The sequence below is a fragment of the Mandrillus leucophaeus genome, unplaced genomic scaffold (genome assembly GCF_000951045.1).
Source record: "Mandrillus leucophaeus isolate KB7577 unplaced genomic scaffold, Mleu.le_1.0 Scaffold350, whole genome shotgun sequence".
Classification (NCBI taxonomy): domain Eukaryota; kingdom Metazoa; phylum Chordata; class Mammalia; order Primates; family Cercopithecidae; genus Mandrillus; species Mandrillus leucophaeus.
This window is the reverse complement of record NW_012103699.1, coordinates 473,741-490,616: the sequence shown is the minus strand read 5'-3', so window position 1 is coordinate 490,616 and position 16,876 is coordinate 473,741. Positions and strand designations below refer to the sequence as shown.

At 37.5% G+C, this 16,876-nt stretch overlaps 1 protein-coding gene across 3 annotated transcripts in view; it reads right to left on the bottom strand.

Annotated features, from left to right (window-relative positions):
* The window catches only part of ARID4B (AT rich interactive domain 4B (RBP1-like)), a 178,557-nt gene that overhangs the window by 76,728 nt on the left and 84,953 nt on the right, over positions 1-16,876 (bottom strand). For all 3 annotated transcript variants that reach the window (XM_011989362.1, XM_011989365.1, XM_011989364.1), the window contains exons 7-8: positions 11,198-11,289; positions 5,150-5,288 (exon numbers count right to left, since the gene is read on the bottom strand). In XM_011989362.1, the coding sequence (XP_011844752.1) occupies positions 5,150-5,288; positions 11,198-11,289 (231 nt within the window). The remainder of the gene's footprint in view (positions 1-5,149; positions 5,289-11,197; positions 11,290-16,876) is intronic.

Below are 16,876 nucleotides of genomic sequence, written 5' to 3'. Positions count from 1 at the left end.
AGGATTTTGAAAACTGCACATGTGATAGCTTTGGCCAGTGATGACACTGGTGTATGAGTAAGTGGGCTCACTGTCCAGTTCTACCACAGGAATGACAACACGCATTTTATCCCATTCACCCATGTATGTTATTTTCTTGGTCACTTTGATTATCTCTTTGTTATCTCTGCAAGTGAAGCTTTAAAAGGGGATGAGATCACCCTAAAGAAAATACAGCGACACATTCTGAATCCTGAATTACAGCTTGAAAGGGTGATTAGAAGTGGAGAACTTGGTGAAAAAAACTGAAAAGCAGAACTGCATCAGCCATGGAATCTAAGATTTCCCCCTCTTAAAATGAAATTGGATAATAAAATAAAAAATTGAGACTGGAGAATAAGTCTCAGTTAGGATTAAACAATACTACTTGTATTAATAAGCTCAGCGCGACCTAGTCAGGGTAAATACTCAGTGCATGGTAGTTATTTATAAAATGTTCCTGGGACTATGCAGTTGTTTCCTTTTTCTTTTTTTTTTTTTTTTGAGACAAGGTCTCACTCTGTGCAGTGGCATGATCACGACTCAATGCAAACTCAACCTCCCAGGGTTCAATCGATCCTCCCACCTCAGTCTCCCAAGTAGCTGGGACTATAGGCACAGGCCACCAAACCCAGTTAACTATTTTCTTAGGATGGTATTAAAACACTTTGAATTTACTCGATTTATAAAAATAATTTAAAAATTAGAAACACAAATATTATTTTGTGATTATATCAAGATTGGTCAATTTAGAACATAATTTTTCAGTCTAGTTACCAAAAATTATCCATCACTGTCCAATGGATCTCAATTTTGAGAGGGGATAACATACATCAATAATTCTAAGAATTTAAAAACAAAAATGAAATAGTTGACTAAACAGATTATTAACCTTTCAATATTAAAAATCCTTAGATATTTTTATTTTCATCAAAGAAATTATTTAGTGATTATGGTGTGAGAAGCTTAAAGTAGTAACACAAAATACTAACATTAAAAAATTTAATGTTCCTATTGAGAAAAAGACTTAAAAAACAGTTGTGTGTGTGTGTGTGTGTGTGTGTGTGTGTGTGTGTGTGTGTGTGTGTTTGAGATGGGGTCTTGCTGTCACTTAGTCCGGAGTGCTATGGCACGGTCTCAGCTCACTGCAACCTCCACCTCCCATGTTCAAGCAATTCTCCTGCCTCAGCCTCCCAAGTAGCTGGGATTACAGGTGCCCGCCACCATGCTCGGCTAATTTTTGTACTTTAGTAAAGACAGGGTTTCACCATGTTTGCCAGGCTGGTCTCAAACTCCTGACATCAAGTGATCAGCCTGCCTCGGCCTCCCAAAGTGCTGGGATTACAGGCGTGAGCCGCCGCACCTGGCCCACAAAACAGTTTTATAAAATATAAAACTTGCTCTGTCACCCAGGTTGGAATGCAGTAGTGTGATCTCAGATCACTGCAGCCTCTGCCTCCCAGGTTCAAGCGATTCTCCTGCCTCAGCCTCCAAAGTAGCTGGGACTACAAGCACGTGCCACCATGCCCTGCAAATTTTTGTATTTTTAGTAGAGAAGGGGTTTCATTATGTTGGCCAGGCTGGTCTTGAACTCCTGACCTCAGGTGATCTGCCTGCCTCGGTCTCCCAAAGTGCTGGGACTGCAGGTGTGAGCCACCGCAGCTGGCCTTAAAACATACTTTCAAAAGAAATTCTCACAAAGAATCCTAGGGCTTTAGGAAGAAATAAATAATCGCATACACAGACGTTTTTTTTCAGCTTAATAATTAACCCAAAGTGTGGCAACTTACTTAACTCTGCTAATACTCAGTTTCCTTATCTCCAAATGGGGATAAATAATAATACCTATTTCATAATAAGTGCTAGCACACTCCCCGTACATACAGGTATCCACTGAATGTTGGATGGATACACACGAAGGTACAAAGGTATAATAAAATATTTATATTTATTAAAACAAATAATTGTCCTCATTTTTCATTATCACTACAAGAGCTGACATTTACTGGATACTTAATTTGTGCCCAACACTGGACTAAGCAGTGGAGATAAAGAAATAAAACATGTTCACTAAAAAGGGTAAATGGACATCACAAGTAGAAAACAGTACAAACAAAGATAGTTGTTTCTTTTTCATCTGAGAACATGGTTACCTAGTTTAGCATAAAAACCACAAATATACAAAAGAGTTTATATATATTATGGACATAAGTTTTCATACAAATACATATAAACAAAGAATAGTGTTTTAATCCCATTTCTAAGTTTCTGCAATTGTTAGTCAATGAGCAGGAAAATGAGAGAATGAGAATAAAGAGTTAGCAGATTCTCAACCACAAATTGTTGAGAAAAGTTTATTAATCATCACCGGGCGCTGTGGCTCACGCCTGTAATCCCAACACTTTGGGAAGCTGAGGCGGGCAGATCACCTGAGGTCAGGAGTTGGAGACAAGCCTGACCAACCTGGAGAAACCCCGTCTCTACTAAAAATACAAAATTAGCCAGGCGTGGTGGCTTGTAATACCAGCTACTCGGGAACGCTGAGGCTGGAGAACCACTTGAACCTGGGAGGCAGAGGTTGCAGTGAGCCGAGATTGCGCCATTGCACTCTAGCCTGGACAACAAGAAACAAACTCCATCTCAAAAGAAAAAAAAAAAGAAAAGTTTATTGATCACAAGAACAAAAAACCTCTACACCACTAAATGAGTCTATTCTGGTAAAATATTTTGAACAGAACTTGGTATATGATAAATGCATACTTAACAAGTATCTGTTAGTCTTGAGAACATAAAAATTTTATTAAATGTCATTAACAGAAGGGAAAAAAGCATTAGAGGATAATTTGGCTAACTATTTGTAGTAAGGAAGTGAGAACATACAAAACAGAGACAGAGAATAATTTTTGACCCATTCTGTCTCTCGATATTTGAGAACAAATTAGTTGTCAGACAAGAGGAGAACAGTACTTTCAAAGTGTCTTTTGTTTATCAGTGGATCTTAAGTTTATAGCTTATTAAATATGAAGTTGGGGGAGGACATATTTGTAAAAGATGCAGGCTGGTCTCAGTAGCCACCATCTGTAATTCTAGCACTCTGAGAGGCCAAGGTGGGAGGGTCACTTGAATCCAGGAGTTCAAGACTAGCCTAGGCAGCATAGGGAGACCTCGTATTTACAAAGTATTTAAAAATTAGCCAGGTGTGGTGGTCTCCACCTGTAGTGTGAGCTACTCAGGAGGCTGAGGTGGGAGAACTGCTTGAGCCCAGGAGGTCAAGGCCGCAGTGAGCCAGGATCGCACCACTGCACTCTAACCTGGGTAACGGAGTAAGCCTCTGTCTCCACGAAAAACAAAAAAGTGGATCTCACTGTTTAATACAAATGACTCAATAGTCTTCAGATAAAATCATCATAGGACAATTCAGACATATCAAAATTTTAAAGAGTTCAAGATAATTCTTTCTTTGTTTCTTTTCTTTTTTTTTTTGAGAGGGAGTCTTGCTCTGTCGCCCACACTGGAGTGCAGTGGCGTGGTCTTGGCTCACTGCAACCTCCACCTCCTGGGTTCAAGCGATTCTCCTGCCTCAGCCTCCTGAGTAGCTGGGATTACAGGCATGTACCACCACATCCAGCTAATTTTTTTGTATTTTTAGTAGAGACGGGGTTTTCCCTGTTGGCCAGGCTGGTCTCAAACCCTGACCTCAGGGGATCTGCCCACCGTGGCCTCCCAAAGTGCTAGGATTACAGGTGTCAGCCACCGCACCCCAGCCAAGATAATTTTTTTTTTTTTTTTTTTTTTTTTTTTGAGACGGAGTCTGGCTCTGTCACCCAGGCTGGAGTGCAGTGGCCGGATCTCAGCTTACTGCAAGCTCCGCCTCCCGGGTTCACACCATTCTCCTGCCTCAGCCTCCCAAGTAGCTGGGACTACAGGCGCCCACCACCTCGCCCAGCTAGTTTTTTTGTATTTTTAGTAGAGACGGGGTTTCACCGTGATAGCCAGGATGGTCTCGATCTCCTGACCTCGTGATCCGCCCATCTCGGCCTCCCAAAGTGCTGGGCTTACAGGCTTGAGCCACTGCGTCCGGCCCAAGATAATTCTTAAGACATATTGATTATTAACTTCAGTCTCCTACTTGAAATTTAAAAGCTTAAGTGACTTATCCAATTATATCCTGTCCAGAAAAAAATGCATTCTTATTGCCACAGAATTAATCTTCATTAAAGTATGATATAGAGCTAATTATTAATTGAACCTCTATTTACTTTAAGAGCTACAAATTATTTTGTCTACCAAAAGATTATTTGAAAAGCAGCCTAGTTATGTCTGTGAAAGATGTTAGTATATGTTCCCTTCGTAAAAGTCAAAGAAAATGGTCTATACATGGCCCTTTCAACTTGCTAAAGAAGCTAGTGGTTATGAAAAACAGAGAGATAAAAAACTCAAAAGGCTTTCTGTCATCTGTCTCAACAGTTTGAAATACAGGAACTTGGGACAATCACGAGGATACTCCTGATAATAAATCCTGAGTACCTCCTCAGAATCACAACAAGGCAATGTGAGAAAACAAGGGAAAAATGCAAAATATTCAACATGGAATCTAAGGAGTTGCAATCTTTTGGAGAGAAAAACATTAAAAAGTAGGTAGAATTAAAAATCTACTGTAGAGAAAATTGAAGAGTGGAGTAACATATAACTGCAGTCATGATTATATAGGGAGTACCCAAAAGGCAAGATTAAGATCAAGGATGGAAACACCCTGACTCATTAAGTATGAAGAAAATGTCTAGTTATCCTTGTCAACCAATAAAGATTCTGTTGTTCTTTTGCAATCTAGACCTACATGGACTTAGGAGCTTTAAAAGTTTGTATCATGAATTTTCTACAAAGAGAGAGAGAGAGAGAATTAAACTTCCACATGGCTAAACCTCTAAGATTATCAAGATTTTGCCTTTCCTGAATGGCTTCAAGAGGTCTTTGTATTCAAAGACAACATTAAAAGTAAGCTTAGTGTGAACTAAATAACGCTAAAAACATTTCCTCATTTTGTACCTATGAAAAACATTAGTAAGAAAATTGTTTTCTTCATAAACTTACATAGTTTGAAATTAAACTCTTTTATAGTGAAGCTACTCACCAATGCAGGAAACCACAGTGCTTTCTTTTTATCCAAACTAATGTAATCTACACATACAACTTTGCCTAGTAGCTCATCAATCTGTTTCCTATCATCCTCATCTTCATCACTGGAGGATGATGAAGACTCTTCCTCTGGTCTAAGGAGAGAAAAAAATAAAATATTTCCATTTATCCTCACAAATAAGCATGCCAATGATGAATATAGGTATTCCCAAACTCTTAACTACATTTCCTAAGACCTGCAAAATGGCTAATTTAAATCTTAAATCATTTTCTAAATTTCTAAAAAAGTAACAGCAAGAGTTTATCATGAGAGGAAAGCATATCATTTTCCTAAAAATATTTCTGGTTTATTTAGTGCTACTGTGAAAAACTGAAGAGGAAGATCAGGACAAATAACTGGTTCCCAAATCCTCAAAAAGGCGGAAGCCCCATATTAAACATCCCAGTACTATACTAAAATATATACAATCCCAATATCAAATTAAAGGAATTCTGGAGATAGTAATTCTATATCTCTAGTACAAAGTGAATTTTAAAAGGTAGGAGAGCAGACCTTTATTAACTGAGGTTAGGGTGGGAAGAGGAGGCAATCTGAAAAGAGATCACCACTGCTCTCCATACCAACAAATGGATAAGCTTCTTTTGTATGATGTTAAGCACTTTCAAAATTAAAAGAAAAACAGAAAATCCTTTCAGTAACATTAAATATTGGACTAGTAAATTAGAAAGACAACTGTCAGAAGAAAAAGTATCTGAAATCATCAATTTGACGTCTAAGAAAAGTGTAGTAAAAAGAAAAACAAAACAAAAAGCTATTCCAATTTGAATCTGATTCTAATAAAGAATCAGCACCAAAGAAAATGCCCAGAATGAGTAAAGACTAGGAAATGTTTGATGGACAATAACATATGCCCTTTTTAGAATGGCTATTATTGAACACCTACAAAGATAAAAGTGTTTTTCAGATAGTTTGCAATGATCAATTTCACTGACCAAAAAAGGAAAACTGACAAACTATTAAAAAAAACTTTAGACATGATTTACCTATTTTGTACACTATCTAGTTATACTCTCAATTTGTCTTTGATGCCTTTCCAAAAGTATGAAAGTAACTGTCATGTCTTAATATTTATATATTCCAATATAAATGTAAACAAAGTGAAAACTACTTTTTTCTTTTTTGAGATGGAGTCTAGTTCTGTCGCCAGGCTGGAGTGCAGTGGTGCCATCTCAGCTCACTGCAATCTCTGCCTCCTGGGTTCAAGCGATTCTCCTGCCTCAGCCTCCTGAGTAGCTGGGACTACAGGAGACCACCACCATGCCCAGCTAATTTTTGTATTTTTAGTAGAGAAGGGGTTTCACCATGTCAGCCAGGATAGTCTCCATCTCCTGACCTCGTGATCCACCCACCTTACCTCCCAAAGTTCTGGAAATACAGGCGTGAGTTACCTCACCTGGCCAAAAAAGTAAAAACTATTATAATAATATTAAGCTTTTTAAAGTGACATGGGGAATACCACCCCCTTGATTTCAATGATCAGTCAAATAACAAAAACTGTTCCCTGGCAGAAACAAAGCAAATCTTCAAAGCTTGCTATTGAATATAAGTATTGTACTTTGGCTGGGAGTATTGTACTCCCAGCACTCTGGGAGGCCGAGGCAGGTGGATCACCTGAGTCAGGAGTTTGAGACCAGCCTGGCCAAAATGGTGAAACCTTGTCTCTACTAAAAATACAACAATTAGCCAGGAGTGGTGTCGGGCGCCTGTAATCCCAGCCACTCCGGATCGAAGGCTGAGGCAGGAGAATTGCCTGAACCTGGGAGGGGGAGGTTGCGGTGAGCCGGGTGACAGAGTGAGACTCCGTCTCAAAAAAAAAAAAAAAAAAAAAGATGTATTGTACTTCAATGGCACTTAAAGAAGGTCAATCTCTCCTTAGAAAGTAGGTAACAATAGGAAAACTCAACTACCTTTATACTAGTGGAGCATAAGACCCTACACATAGACATACAGCTTAGGACAGTAATGACAGTCCTCACAAGTCTGATTTCTACTTGATTTAGAAGAGCTTAAGAGTAGTGACTTTTTTAACTTTCTAATGACTACAGAATACAACCAAGCTTAAAATCGTAATTATTGCTTTTTCAAAGTAGCCACAGAAGACTCATTCAGCTAGGGGTTTATGAACACTCTATTGTAAGTTAGCAGCTAGAAAGCTACAATGTCAGAGATAACATATATCAAAATCTGTACAACATTGGAAAAAGGGGGCTTTATTTGACTAACAAAGTTATCTGCATCATTTTTACAAATTGTAACTTTTCTTAAGACTTAACAAGTGTTAAGACTTCAGATTTCACAGTATATCAAAAAGAAAAACAAAACACTTTTGTTCAGCTAGCTGAAACATCTATCCACCTTACACATAAAATCGCAAAGTTCCTATCTAAAATCATCCCCTCTTTTAGACTAGATGCCACTTCCCCCTCACCTACTCAAGACTTTGTTCCACCTCATTCAAATTTACAACCCCTGCCCATCTACCTCTTTTCATCTTGCTCTTATTACCACAGCATTCACTTTATTATACTATATAATTTACTTATTTATGTTTATTCTTCCACAACAAGTATGTGAACCCAATGTTTAATTCACTATCTCCTCCCCTGAGAGAATGTAAGCTCTAAGTTGAAGATTTTTAAAGCAATTTTTTTGTTTATTGACATATCTCAAGTACCTGAACAATGCTTGGCACAGTATAGATACTCAACAAACACTTGTTCATAAAATAAAGTAAAAATACTTATTTTTTTTTTTTACTATGGTATTTGATTTTTTTCTAAAATCACAAAATGTATACAATCAGTGTAAACCATACTATTATACATGAAGCTCTTTAACTTTTCCTTTTAGAGGAGCTTGGCCAGAAAACTGTTTACACAGACAGGTACTCAATAAACTAATAAACTAAAATTAATGAGCATCCAAAATATTTTACAGGAGCAAAGACAGAGCAAGCAGAGAGTCTGCTTGATTTTTATTCATTTCTGACATTGTTATTTCTTTGGTGACAAGGTATTTGTAGAGCCACAACAAAATAATGCACTGTCTCTATGAAATAAAATCTGATGATATCACTAGAAATAAAGTTAATTACACAGAAATTTTTACCACAATATTCTAACAGCCAATCACTTAAAACTGATCACACTCACTATTAACTCTAATTAGTTGTAAATCAAGAAAGACGAACTTTAGACAAGACATGGGCCAAGGAATACCAAATAATGATACAAATTGAGCAAAAACAAGAGGCTTAACCTTTGACATGCAATTCTGATTCTTTTTTATTTTAGGCAAATCAGTTTACTGTTTCAAACTCTGTAAACTGAAATGTTCTATTAGTATCCAGAAAACTGACAATGTATATACCTTCTTACACATTAAAACACACACAACCTATGTACGCTTAACTATAAATGGGTTTTAATTTTTTTCTCAATTGTTATCAAGGAGGAAATGAATCAAATTCTCAAAATAAAGTGACAAAATAAAAAGATCTTCTGGAATTAGATAGTGATGATAGTTACACAATTTTACGAATATACTAAAAACCACTAAACTGTACACTTTACAAGGGTGAATTATTGGATACAAATCTACAGGTTAAAACATATAACAAAAGAGTAAATTTTATGATATGTGAATAATAAACTAATTTAAACATGTGTTCAGATCTGCAGGCCTGTATTTAAATAGCAAGTATAAACCAGGTATTGGGTAAATCTTAGCACTGTTACTGGGTAAAATCTATACTCATATAATACCTTATTAACAAGATTCATTGTAAACCTTATGTTTTGTCTTTTTTCCGAAGGGGGGAAAAATAATAGCAAACAGACTGCTTTCCTATTGTAGCAGTTGCACATAAACGTCTGCCAGATTATTGGAAAACAACTTCAAGAGGAGAGGGACAAACAAATACTTCCATAATTCCAGGTATTCTATTCTTCTGGATGACTTAAACACAACCGCTGCAAACAATGGGTAAATTATAAGGAGAAAATTCAATCCAGTAATACATTGATTAAAAGAATCAACAACCTGCTTTAAGAAAATAAAGCTAGAGGATGATAATCATTAAAAAAAGAAAATACTTGAACTTACTAGGGTTAAAGGTAGAATATACTGAAACTCAATTTAATGGAAGATGTTAAAAGTAATCAATTTTGGAATAACTAGGGGTAGATTAATTGAGACATGGAATAACAGCTGCTAAAAGAAAACAAATTTGGTGGTACATCACTCCAACAACGAAGTCCTGGGAATCCTAAGAAGAGATAACTTTATATATTTTTGAACAAAAATACATTTTAAATGGCAATCTGAGACCACAGCAAAGACTTTTTTCAATGGAGTAATGGAAGAAGAAATGAAGGTCAGATGAATGCCCTTAAGATTCAGGTTTAAGACTTTGTTTCAGAAAATCACTCTGAAGAAAGGGGAGAAAGAACTTTAAGCAAATGTAATTAAGGAGATGGGCATTTCGAACTGCAGTACTTGCCTGTAATGCTTACACACCAAGGCTTAAAACGCCAAGCAAGAATAACATTGTCAGGTTCCTTGGCAGTGGGAATGACCAACCACGGTAGAGAGGGGGAAGGAAGAGCAAGCAAAACAAGATTACAGACAGAGCAGGTCTTCATTCCTACACGAGTAATTCTCAGCCTTTGGTCTGCATTCATACTTTGCACATGTATAACATAATCTCCACAGCAAATCTCTCATTACACATAGAAATTCTCAACAGGAAAATCACTAACTTAGAATGTTTGCTGGAGTCTTTAGAAAGCAAAGATCAACTTATTCAGTAACAAATGCACGCTTTATTCTCATATTCACAAAACGGACACCTCAACTAAGAAACATCTAACAGTTGGGGAACGATAGAAGAGGAAATAAAAACTAACTGACTTTTTAACAGATCATAATTTTTGGTCATATCTGCAGGTCAATATTACGTAATATTGCACAATAAATTCATTTTTAAACTTATGTTTCCACTTTAGGATGATGTATGTAAAATCGTAAAACTATGTCTAAATACTAGATGCAATCTTTTCAAAATTAAAAAAACTTATTGACAAGAGACTATTTTTCCTATATTATATATAACAATGTAGAAATTTTTTTAAGTTCGAATAATGCAGCAAGAACCAGTCCTACTTGTCAGACATAAACACCAGGAAGCAGAATTTTTATATTTACATGTAAACACATTTTCATATATAAATGACATTATGTTACATACTGGTATTGCACCATGAAATTTTTCATGTCAATATATGATGTTGATTATCTAGTACTTACATAACATTTACTCTATAAACACTTTAAGAATATGAATTCACTTAATTTTCACAACAACACTAAGAGATAGGTAATATTATAATCCCAATTTTATAGATAAGAATTCAGGTATGAAAAGATTAAGTAAACATCCCAAGATCACACAGCAAGTAAGTGGCAGAGCCAGGATTCAAACCCAGACCAACCGGCTCCACAGTTCATATTACGCCAGAGAATTGGGTTTAGAGGGGAGAGAAACATGTCTGGTTTCAAAGAAAGTGTGGGGAAACACAAAATGGTTCATATAAAGGTTTAAGCATTTTTGTTGAGAATTAAGGCATGGACAAGACAGTTATGGGGAAGGGAGGCATGGAGACCAAAAATAATAGCATGAATAAAAGCATGATATTAGAAAACAAGCGATGTATTCAGGAATTATTGACTGGTTTCATTTTGACTACAGCATCAAGATAACATGCAGGGAGAAACTGAAGGCAGATACAGCTGTTAAGTAAGGTTGCCTAAGCATGGAGAACCTCAATCACCCATGCTGAGGAGTCTGAAATTACTATTAGATCTGAAATTACTATTAGATCTGGTTAGCATTTTGCAAATTACAATTTTAAAATAACTATAAACAATACTAGAAGGAGAAATGAATTCAGGTTCAACTAACAGTTATGAAAATGGACTTACATATGATTAGATCTTCTTCCTCTATTTGTTTTCTTTCCTATGACTGGAGTGCCAAAATGCTCAGGGTTGGTGAGTGGGAGCTGGTCTAATGTCTGTGGGTAAGAACATAAACCCATCAAAAAATTACCACTTTGCAAGTGCCTTCTTTGCTTTAAATCAAATCAATTTAAGAATATGCTCAGATTTTGAAATTAAACTCTCCCCCCAGGGAAGCTAAAACACAGCTTTCCTAAAGATAGAAAATTCTAGTTTCAAAGATATTAGAATAAAGATGAATGAGCTCATTGCTGGAAAAAAAAAAGTGAAAAGAAATTTGGCTGCTCTCTCTAGATTCATTCCCTATGTGAAGGTTGATAGGTATCTAAGAATGATTATAATACAAAACAAACACAGCTCAGTGGAAAGACAGATGTGAGAATTAAGAAATCTATTTGTAAGGTTAGGGCCAACTGCAGCTCCAGTATTAATTTGTACATAGGGAATCATAATCCATAAAATAAAATTAATAAGTAAAATAAACAAAATTAATTATGAAGATAAAGCATCGATTGCATGAACAAAAAGCCTCCAAGTAAGTTATATTACTACTCCGCAAACATTTTCTGCAATAAACCTTTTTTAATAAAATGTAACATTAATTTTACTTAATTTTTAAATTACATTTTATTTCTACATTTGAATTTTTTCCTTTCCTACATTTTCTTAAGATTTTCCAGTTTCTATTCCTTTCCTCATCCTAAGAAGAATCTTTCCTGTTATAAATGATTTCACAAACACCAGAGCAACTAGAGATTCCCAAGACAACTGCCCAGATAAAAAAAAGTGAGGAACTATTTAAGACAAAGAGACTTCTTAAAGTTACAAACCAGGGTGGTATAACAGAGAGTATCCATCAACTTAGAATTAAAGAGCAGGCATCTAAACTAACTAATGTAATATGTAAAAAGAAATATTTAGGCCGGGCGCGGTGGCTCACGCCTGTAATCCCAACACTTTGGGAGGCCGAGGCAGGCGGATCACGAGGTCAGGAAATCGAGACCATCCTGGTGAACACGGTGAAACCCCATCTCTACTAAAAATACAAAAAAATTAGCCAGGTGTGGTGGCGGGCACCTGTAGTCCCAGCTGCTCGGGAGGCTGAGGCAGGAGAATGGCGTGAGGCTGCCTCAGCTCGGGAGGCATAGGCTGCAGTGAGCCAAGATCGCGCCACTGCACTCCAGCCTGGGCAACAGAGCGAGACTCTGTCTCAAAAAAAAAAAAAAAAGAAAAAAGAAATATTTAACTTTTTAACAATTCAGACAATTTTGTTATAACTACAATGAACTAAAATGTGAAAAGATGAACCATATTAACAATCATTTTTACATAATTCATTAGAATATATGTAAATGTGTTTAAGGTACATAGATGTATGTATCTAACAACAAACAATATGATCAAGAAAAAAGGTACTAGCCATAAAGGATTAACTAAAGATTGATTCCTTCAAAAGACTGACAAAAATCATAACTATCATAATCCTCATCAGGCAAAAAATCTAATCTTTTAAATTTAGTTTGTACAGAACCTAATCCTATCCTTATGAACCTTAAATCAGGCATTTAAAAAATATTATTTGGGCTGGGCGTGGTGGCTCACACCTATAATCCCAGAACTCTGGAAGGCCGAGGCAGGCGGATCACCTGAGATGGGGAATTGGAGACCAGCCTGACCAACATGGAGACTCCTCTCTACTAAAAATACAAAATTAGGCCGGGCGCGGTGGCTCACGCCTGTAATCCCAGCACTTTGGGAGGCCGAGGCGGGCGGATCACAAGGTCAGGAGATCGAGACCATCCTGGCTAACACGGTGAAACCCCATCTCTACTAAAAATACAAAAAAATTAGCCAAGTGTGGTGGCGGGCACCTGTAGTCCCAGCTACTCAGGAGGCTGAGGCAGGAGAATGGCGTGAACCTGGGAGGCGGAGCTTTCAGTGAGCCGAGATTTCGCCACTGCACTCCAGCCTGGGGCACAGAGCGAGACTCCGGCTCAAAAAAAAAAAAAAAAAAAAAAAATTAGCCTGGCGTGGTGGCAGGCGCCTGTAATCCCAGCTACTCGGGAGGCTGAGGCAGGAGAATCGCTTGAACCTGGGAGGCAGAGGTTGCGATGAGCCAAGATTGCACCATTGCACTCCAGCCTGGGCAACAAGAGCAAAATTCCATCTCAAAAAAAAACAAAAAAAAATTATTTGGAGGCAAAAGTTGTCCTAAACTCAATATATACCAAGCAGAAACTCTTTTTATTCTGTCACTTTATCATTCAGACTGGAGTGCAGTGGCATGATCACTGATCATTGCAGCCTCAACCTCCTGGGCTCAAGCAATCCTTCCACCTCAGCCTCCCAAGTAGCTGGGACCACAGGTGTGCACTACCACACCCAGCTAATTTTTATATTTTTTTGTAGAGATGGGCTTTTGCAATGTTGTCCAGGCTGGTCTCAAACTCCTGGGCTCAAGCCATCTGCCCAACTCTGCCTCCCAAACATCTGGGATTACAGGCACAAGCCACCACACCCGGCCCAGAAAATCTAGATGTTGCCTGTCATTAACTCCTATGGTGAAAATTTCTACGTAATCTGAAATACTATTTTGGTAATACTGTATCACTATAGAGTATTACTAAATGACTATATATGGTAAACAGGGAAAACAAATTAATCTGGATTCACTTTCTGCCAGGCAAACAGATGGATTAAATGTATGCTGTCCCCACAAAAAATTAAGGTTGCTCTCTTGAAAGCAGAAAAGAGAGAGAGAGAGAGATTTATATTACACACTGTGATTTCTATTTTAAGTATCTGTTAGTCATTTCACTTGCTACAGGAAAGAAAATTTCTAAAGAGTTGTTTAAGAATCACACATAGTAATCTTCAAATAAGAGACCACAGACTCTCCCTTAGTACGTAACAAGAAGAAACATAAGAAGCAGTATCTCCATCCCTGCCTCAATGTCCAGGAAAGCAGGGGCATGTTTACTTCAAGGGACTGAAAAGACCTGGGGGGAGGGTAGAATTTGTCCCATCTTATACCTAAAGAGTAAAAACCAGAGGCTCCTGAAAGCTGTATTAAAGGCACATAGAAAACTACACAGGCCTAGAGGGAAAGAGTCGATGGCCCTATTACCTAAAATGGGCTGCAGAAAATATGGAACTGGGATTTTACCTAAACTTCTCTAGAGTTTTCAACTGCACGTAGTAAATACAAAGAAAGAATACCAGATAATTGGCCAGGCGTGGTGGCTCACGCCTGTAATCCTAGCACTTTGGGAGGCCAAGGTAGGAGGATCACTTGAGGCTAGGAGTTCAAGACCAGCCCGGCCGACATGGCGAAACCCCATCTCTACTAAAAATACAAAAATTAGTCGGGCGTGCTTGTGCACGCTTGTAGTCCCAGATGCTCAAGAGGCTGAGGCATGAGAATTGCTTGAACCTGGGAGGCAGAGGCTACAGTAAGCCAAGATCATGCCAGCCACTACACTCCAGTCTGGGCGACAGAACAAGACTGTCTCCAAAAAAAAAAAAAAAACCAGATGATGAATCCACTTTTGTATAAAACTCAAAGTATGAATGGTCTTTAGAAATACCTAAACTGTCCTACAGATGTTAAGCAGCAGGTAACACACTCACTAAGCTGGTTATGGCTAAAACCAGTGGCTTCAGTGTTGGAATTTAAACTCACTGAGGTTGGGCACGGTAGCTCAAGCCTGTAATCCCAGCACTTTGGGAGGCTGGGGTGGGTGGATCACGAGGTCAGGAGATCAAAACCATCCTGGCTAAAACGGTGAAACCCCATCTCTACTAAATCTAAAAATACAAAAAAATTAGCCAGGCGTGGGGGCAGGTGCCTGTAGTCCCAGCTACTCGGGAGGCTGAGGCAGGAGAATGGCGTGAACCCGGGAGGCGGAGCTTGCAGTGAGCTGAGATGGCGCCACTGCACTCCAGCCTGGGCAACAGAGTGAGACGCCATCTCAAAAAATAAAATAAAACAAAACAAAACAAAACAAAACAAAATTAAATTAAATTATTAAAAAAATAAACTGACTGAAGTGCAATTGTGATCTCTTTCCACGAATCTTGAATTTCAGTGTTTATGAACTGGGATTAATTTCAGTAGTTTATTAAACGGGATTAGTGACCCAAAATACTGCCAGTATGAAGTGGCTTTCCTCTTAAAGGACAATGTTATGACTACTACTGCTAATACTCTGAATGGTCTTTCAAAAACATTAAAACTTTTAAAACAATATGAAAAATACCAAATAAAGAGAAAAGAACATACAGATGGTAGATTAAATTCCCCTATTGGGGTACACTCTGGACCACATCTTCATAGGGCTTACTACACTTAAATTTTAAAATATGTTTGATTGTTTGATTAATGCTTTTTCTCCTCCAACAGAAGGTAAGTATCCAACGATAAGTTCCATGTTTACATGACTTGGCTTACCCTTTGTCCCGGTACCTAGCACTACACAGCTCCTGGCACATCAGAGGGGAGTTAAAGATTCACACACCAGTATTCTAATTTCCTTCTAGCAAAACAAAAATCAAAAGTACACACCTGCACAGACACACTAAAACTGAATCTCCTTGAAGAGATGAAGGATACACAGCCACTTGTTCATATTACCTTCAGCATTTAACCTACAACTATCTTATGAACCATTCCAACTCAAAATTATCCTGGTTAAAAAAAGTAGTATTTTGGCTGTTTCTCTAGACTAAAAAAATAAAATGCAGACCTTCACTTAACAGGAGAAAAACCACATCTTCAAGTCCTCATACTCATTGACTGTACAGAAATGAAATTAAAATAATTCCACAAACTCAGGGAGAATTCTGTACTTTATCACTATACTTGTCCCAAAGCTGTCTGTATTTACTATATGTCAACCTTCAGTTTATTCCACACATATTTGTTGAAGGCTTTTGTGTAGAAATTGCTAGGAAAAGGGGGGCCTATCAAGTGAGGAATAAAAGGATATTCCCCTAAAACAGCTTAAAATCTTACAGCGAAAATGAGAAAAGTTAAAAAAAAAAAAGACTCTAAAACAAGAATAAGCAAGAGAAGTGCAAAAGGACCAAAAGATAAAGAGATCCAATTTGGGTAGAGAGCTCACAGAAGACATCATGGAGGAGGAAGCATTTATAATGGCCTTCAACATAAGTGAGATTCCAACAAGAGGAAAGGAGTCAATAAAGTATGGACCGTAGTCTGAAGATACCAAGCAGTCTAATAAGGCAGAAGTACAGGGAAGTGGTTGAATATGAGACTAAAGGGATAGGCTGGAATTACAATACAGAGAACCTGTCCCAAATTCTAAATTTAAGTGGGAATTCAATCATTAAGAGAAGCAAAAATTTTTCAAAACAAAAACATAAAGTCTAATAGGTTAATAAGTAATATTAAAATATCCCCAAAGAAACACTATTCCAAATACTGACTAGAAAAAAGAAATAGCCTGGCCACACTGTGCATCAATGAATATCTGTAGACTGGATTAGATAACATGACACCATTCAGAGTAACATCTATCTTTTAAATTCTGAATTGCAAGCAAGTTAGTTACAAAACTTTGTGAACCCTCCGTTCTTACTAACATCTTTCAATTTAAGGATATGGCTTTGGTGCTAGAAAGT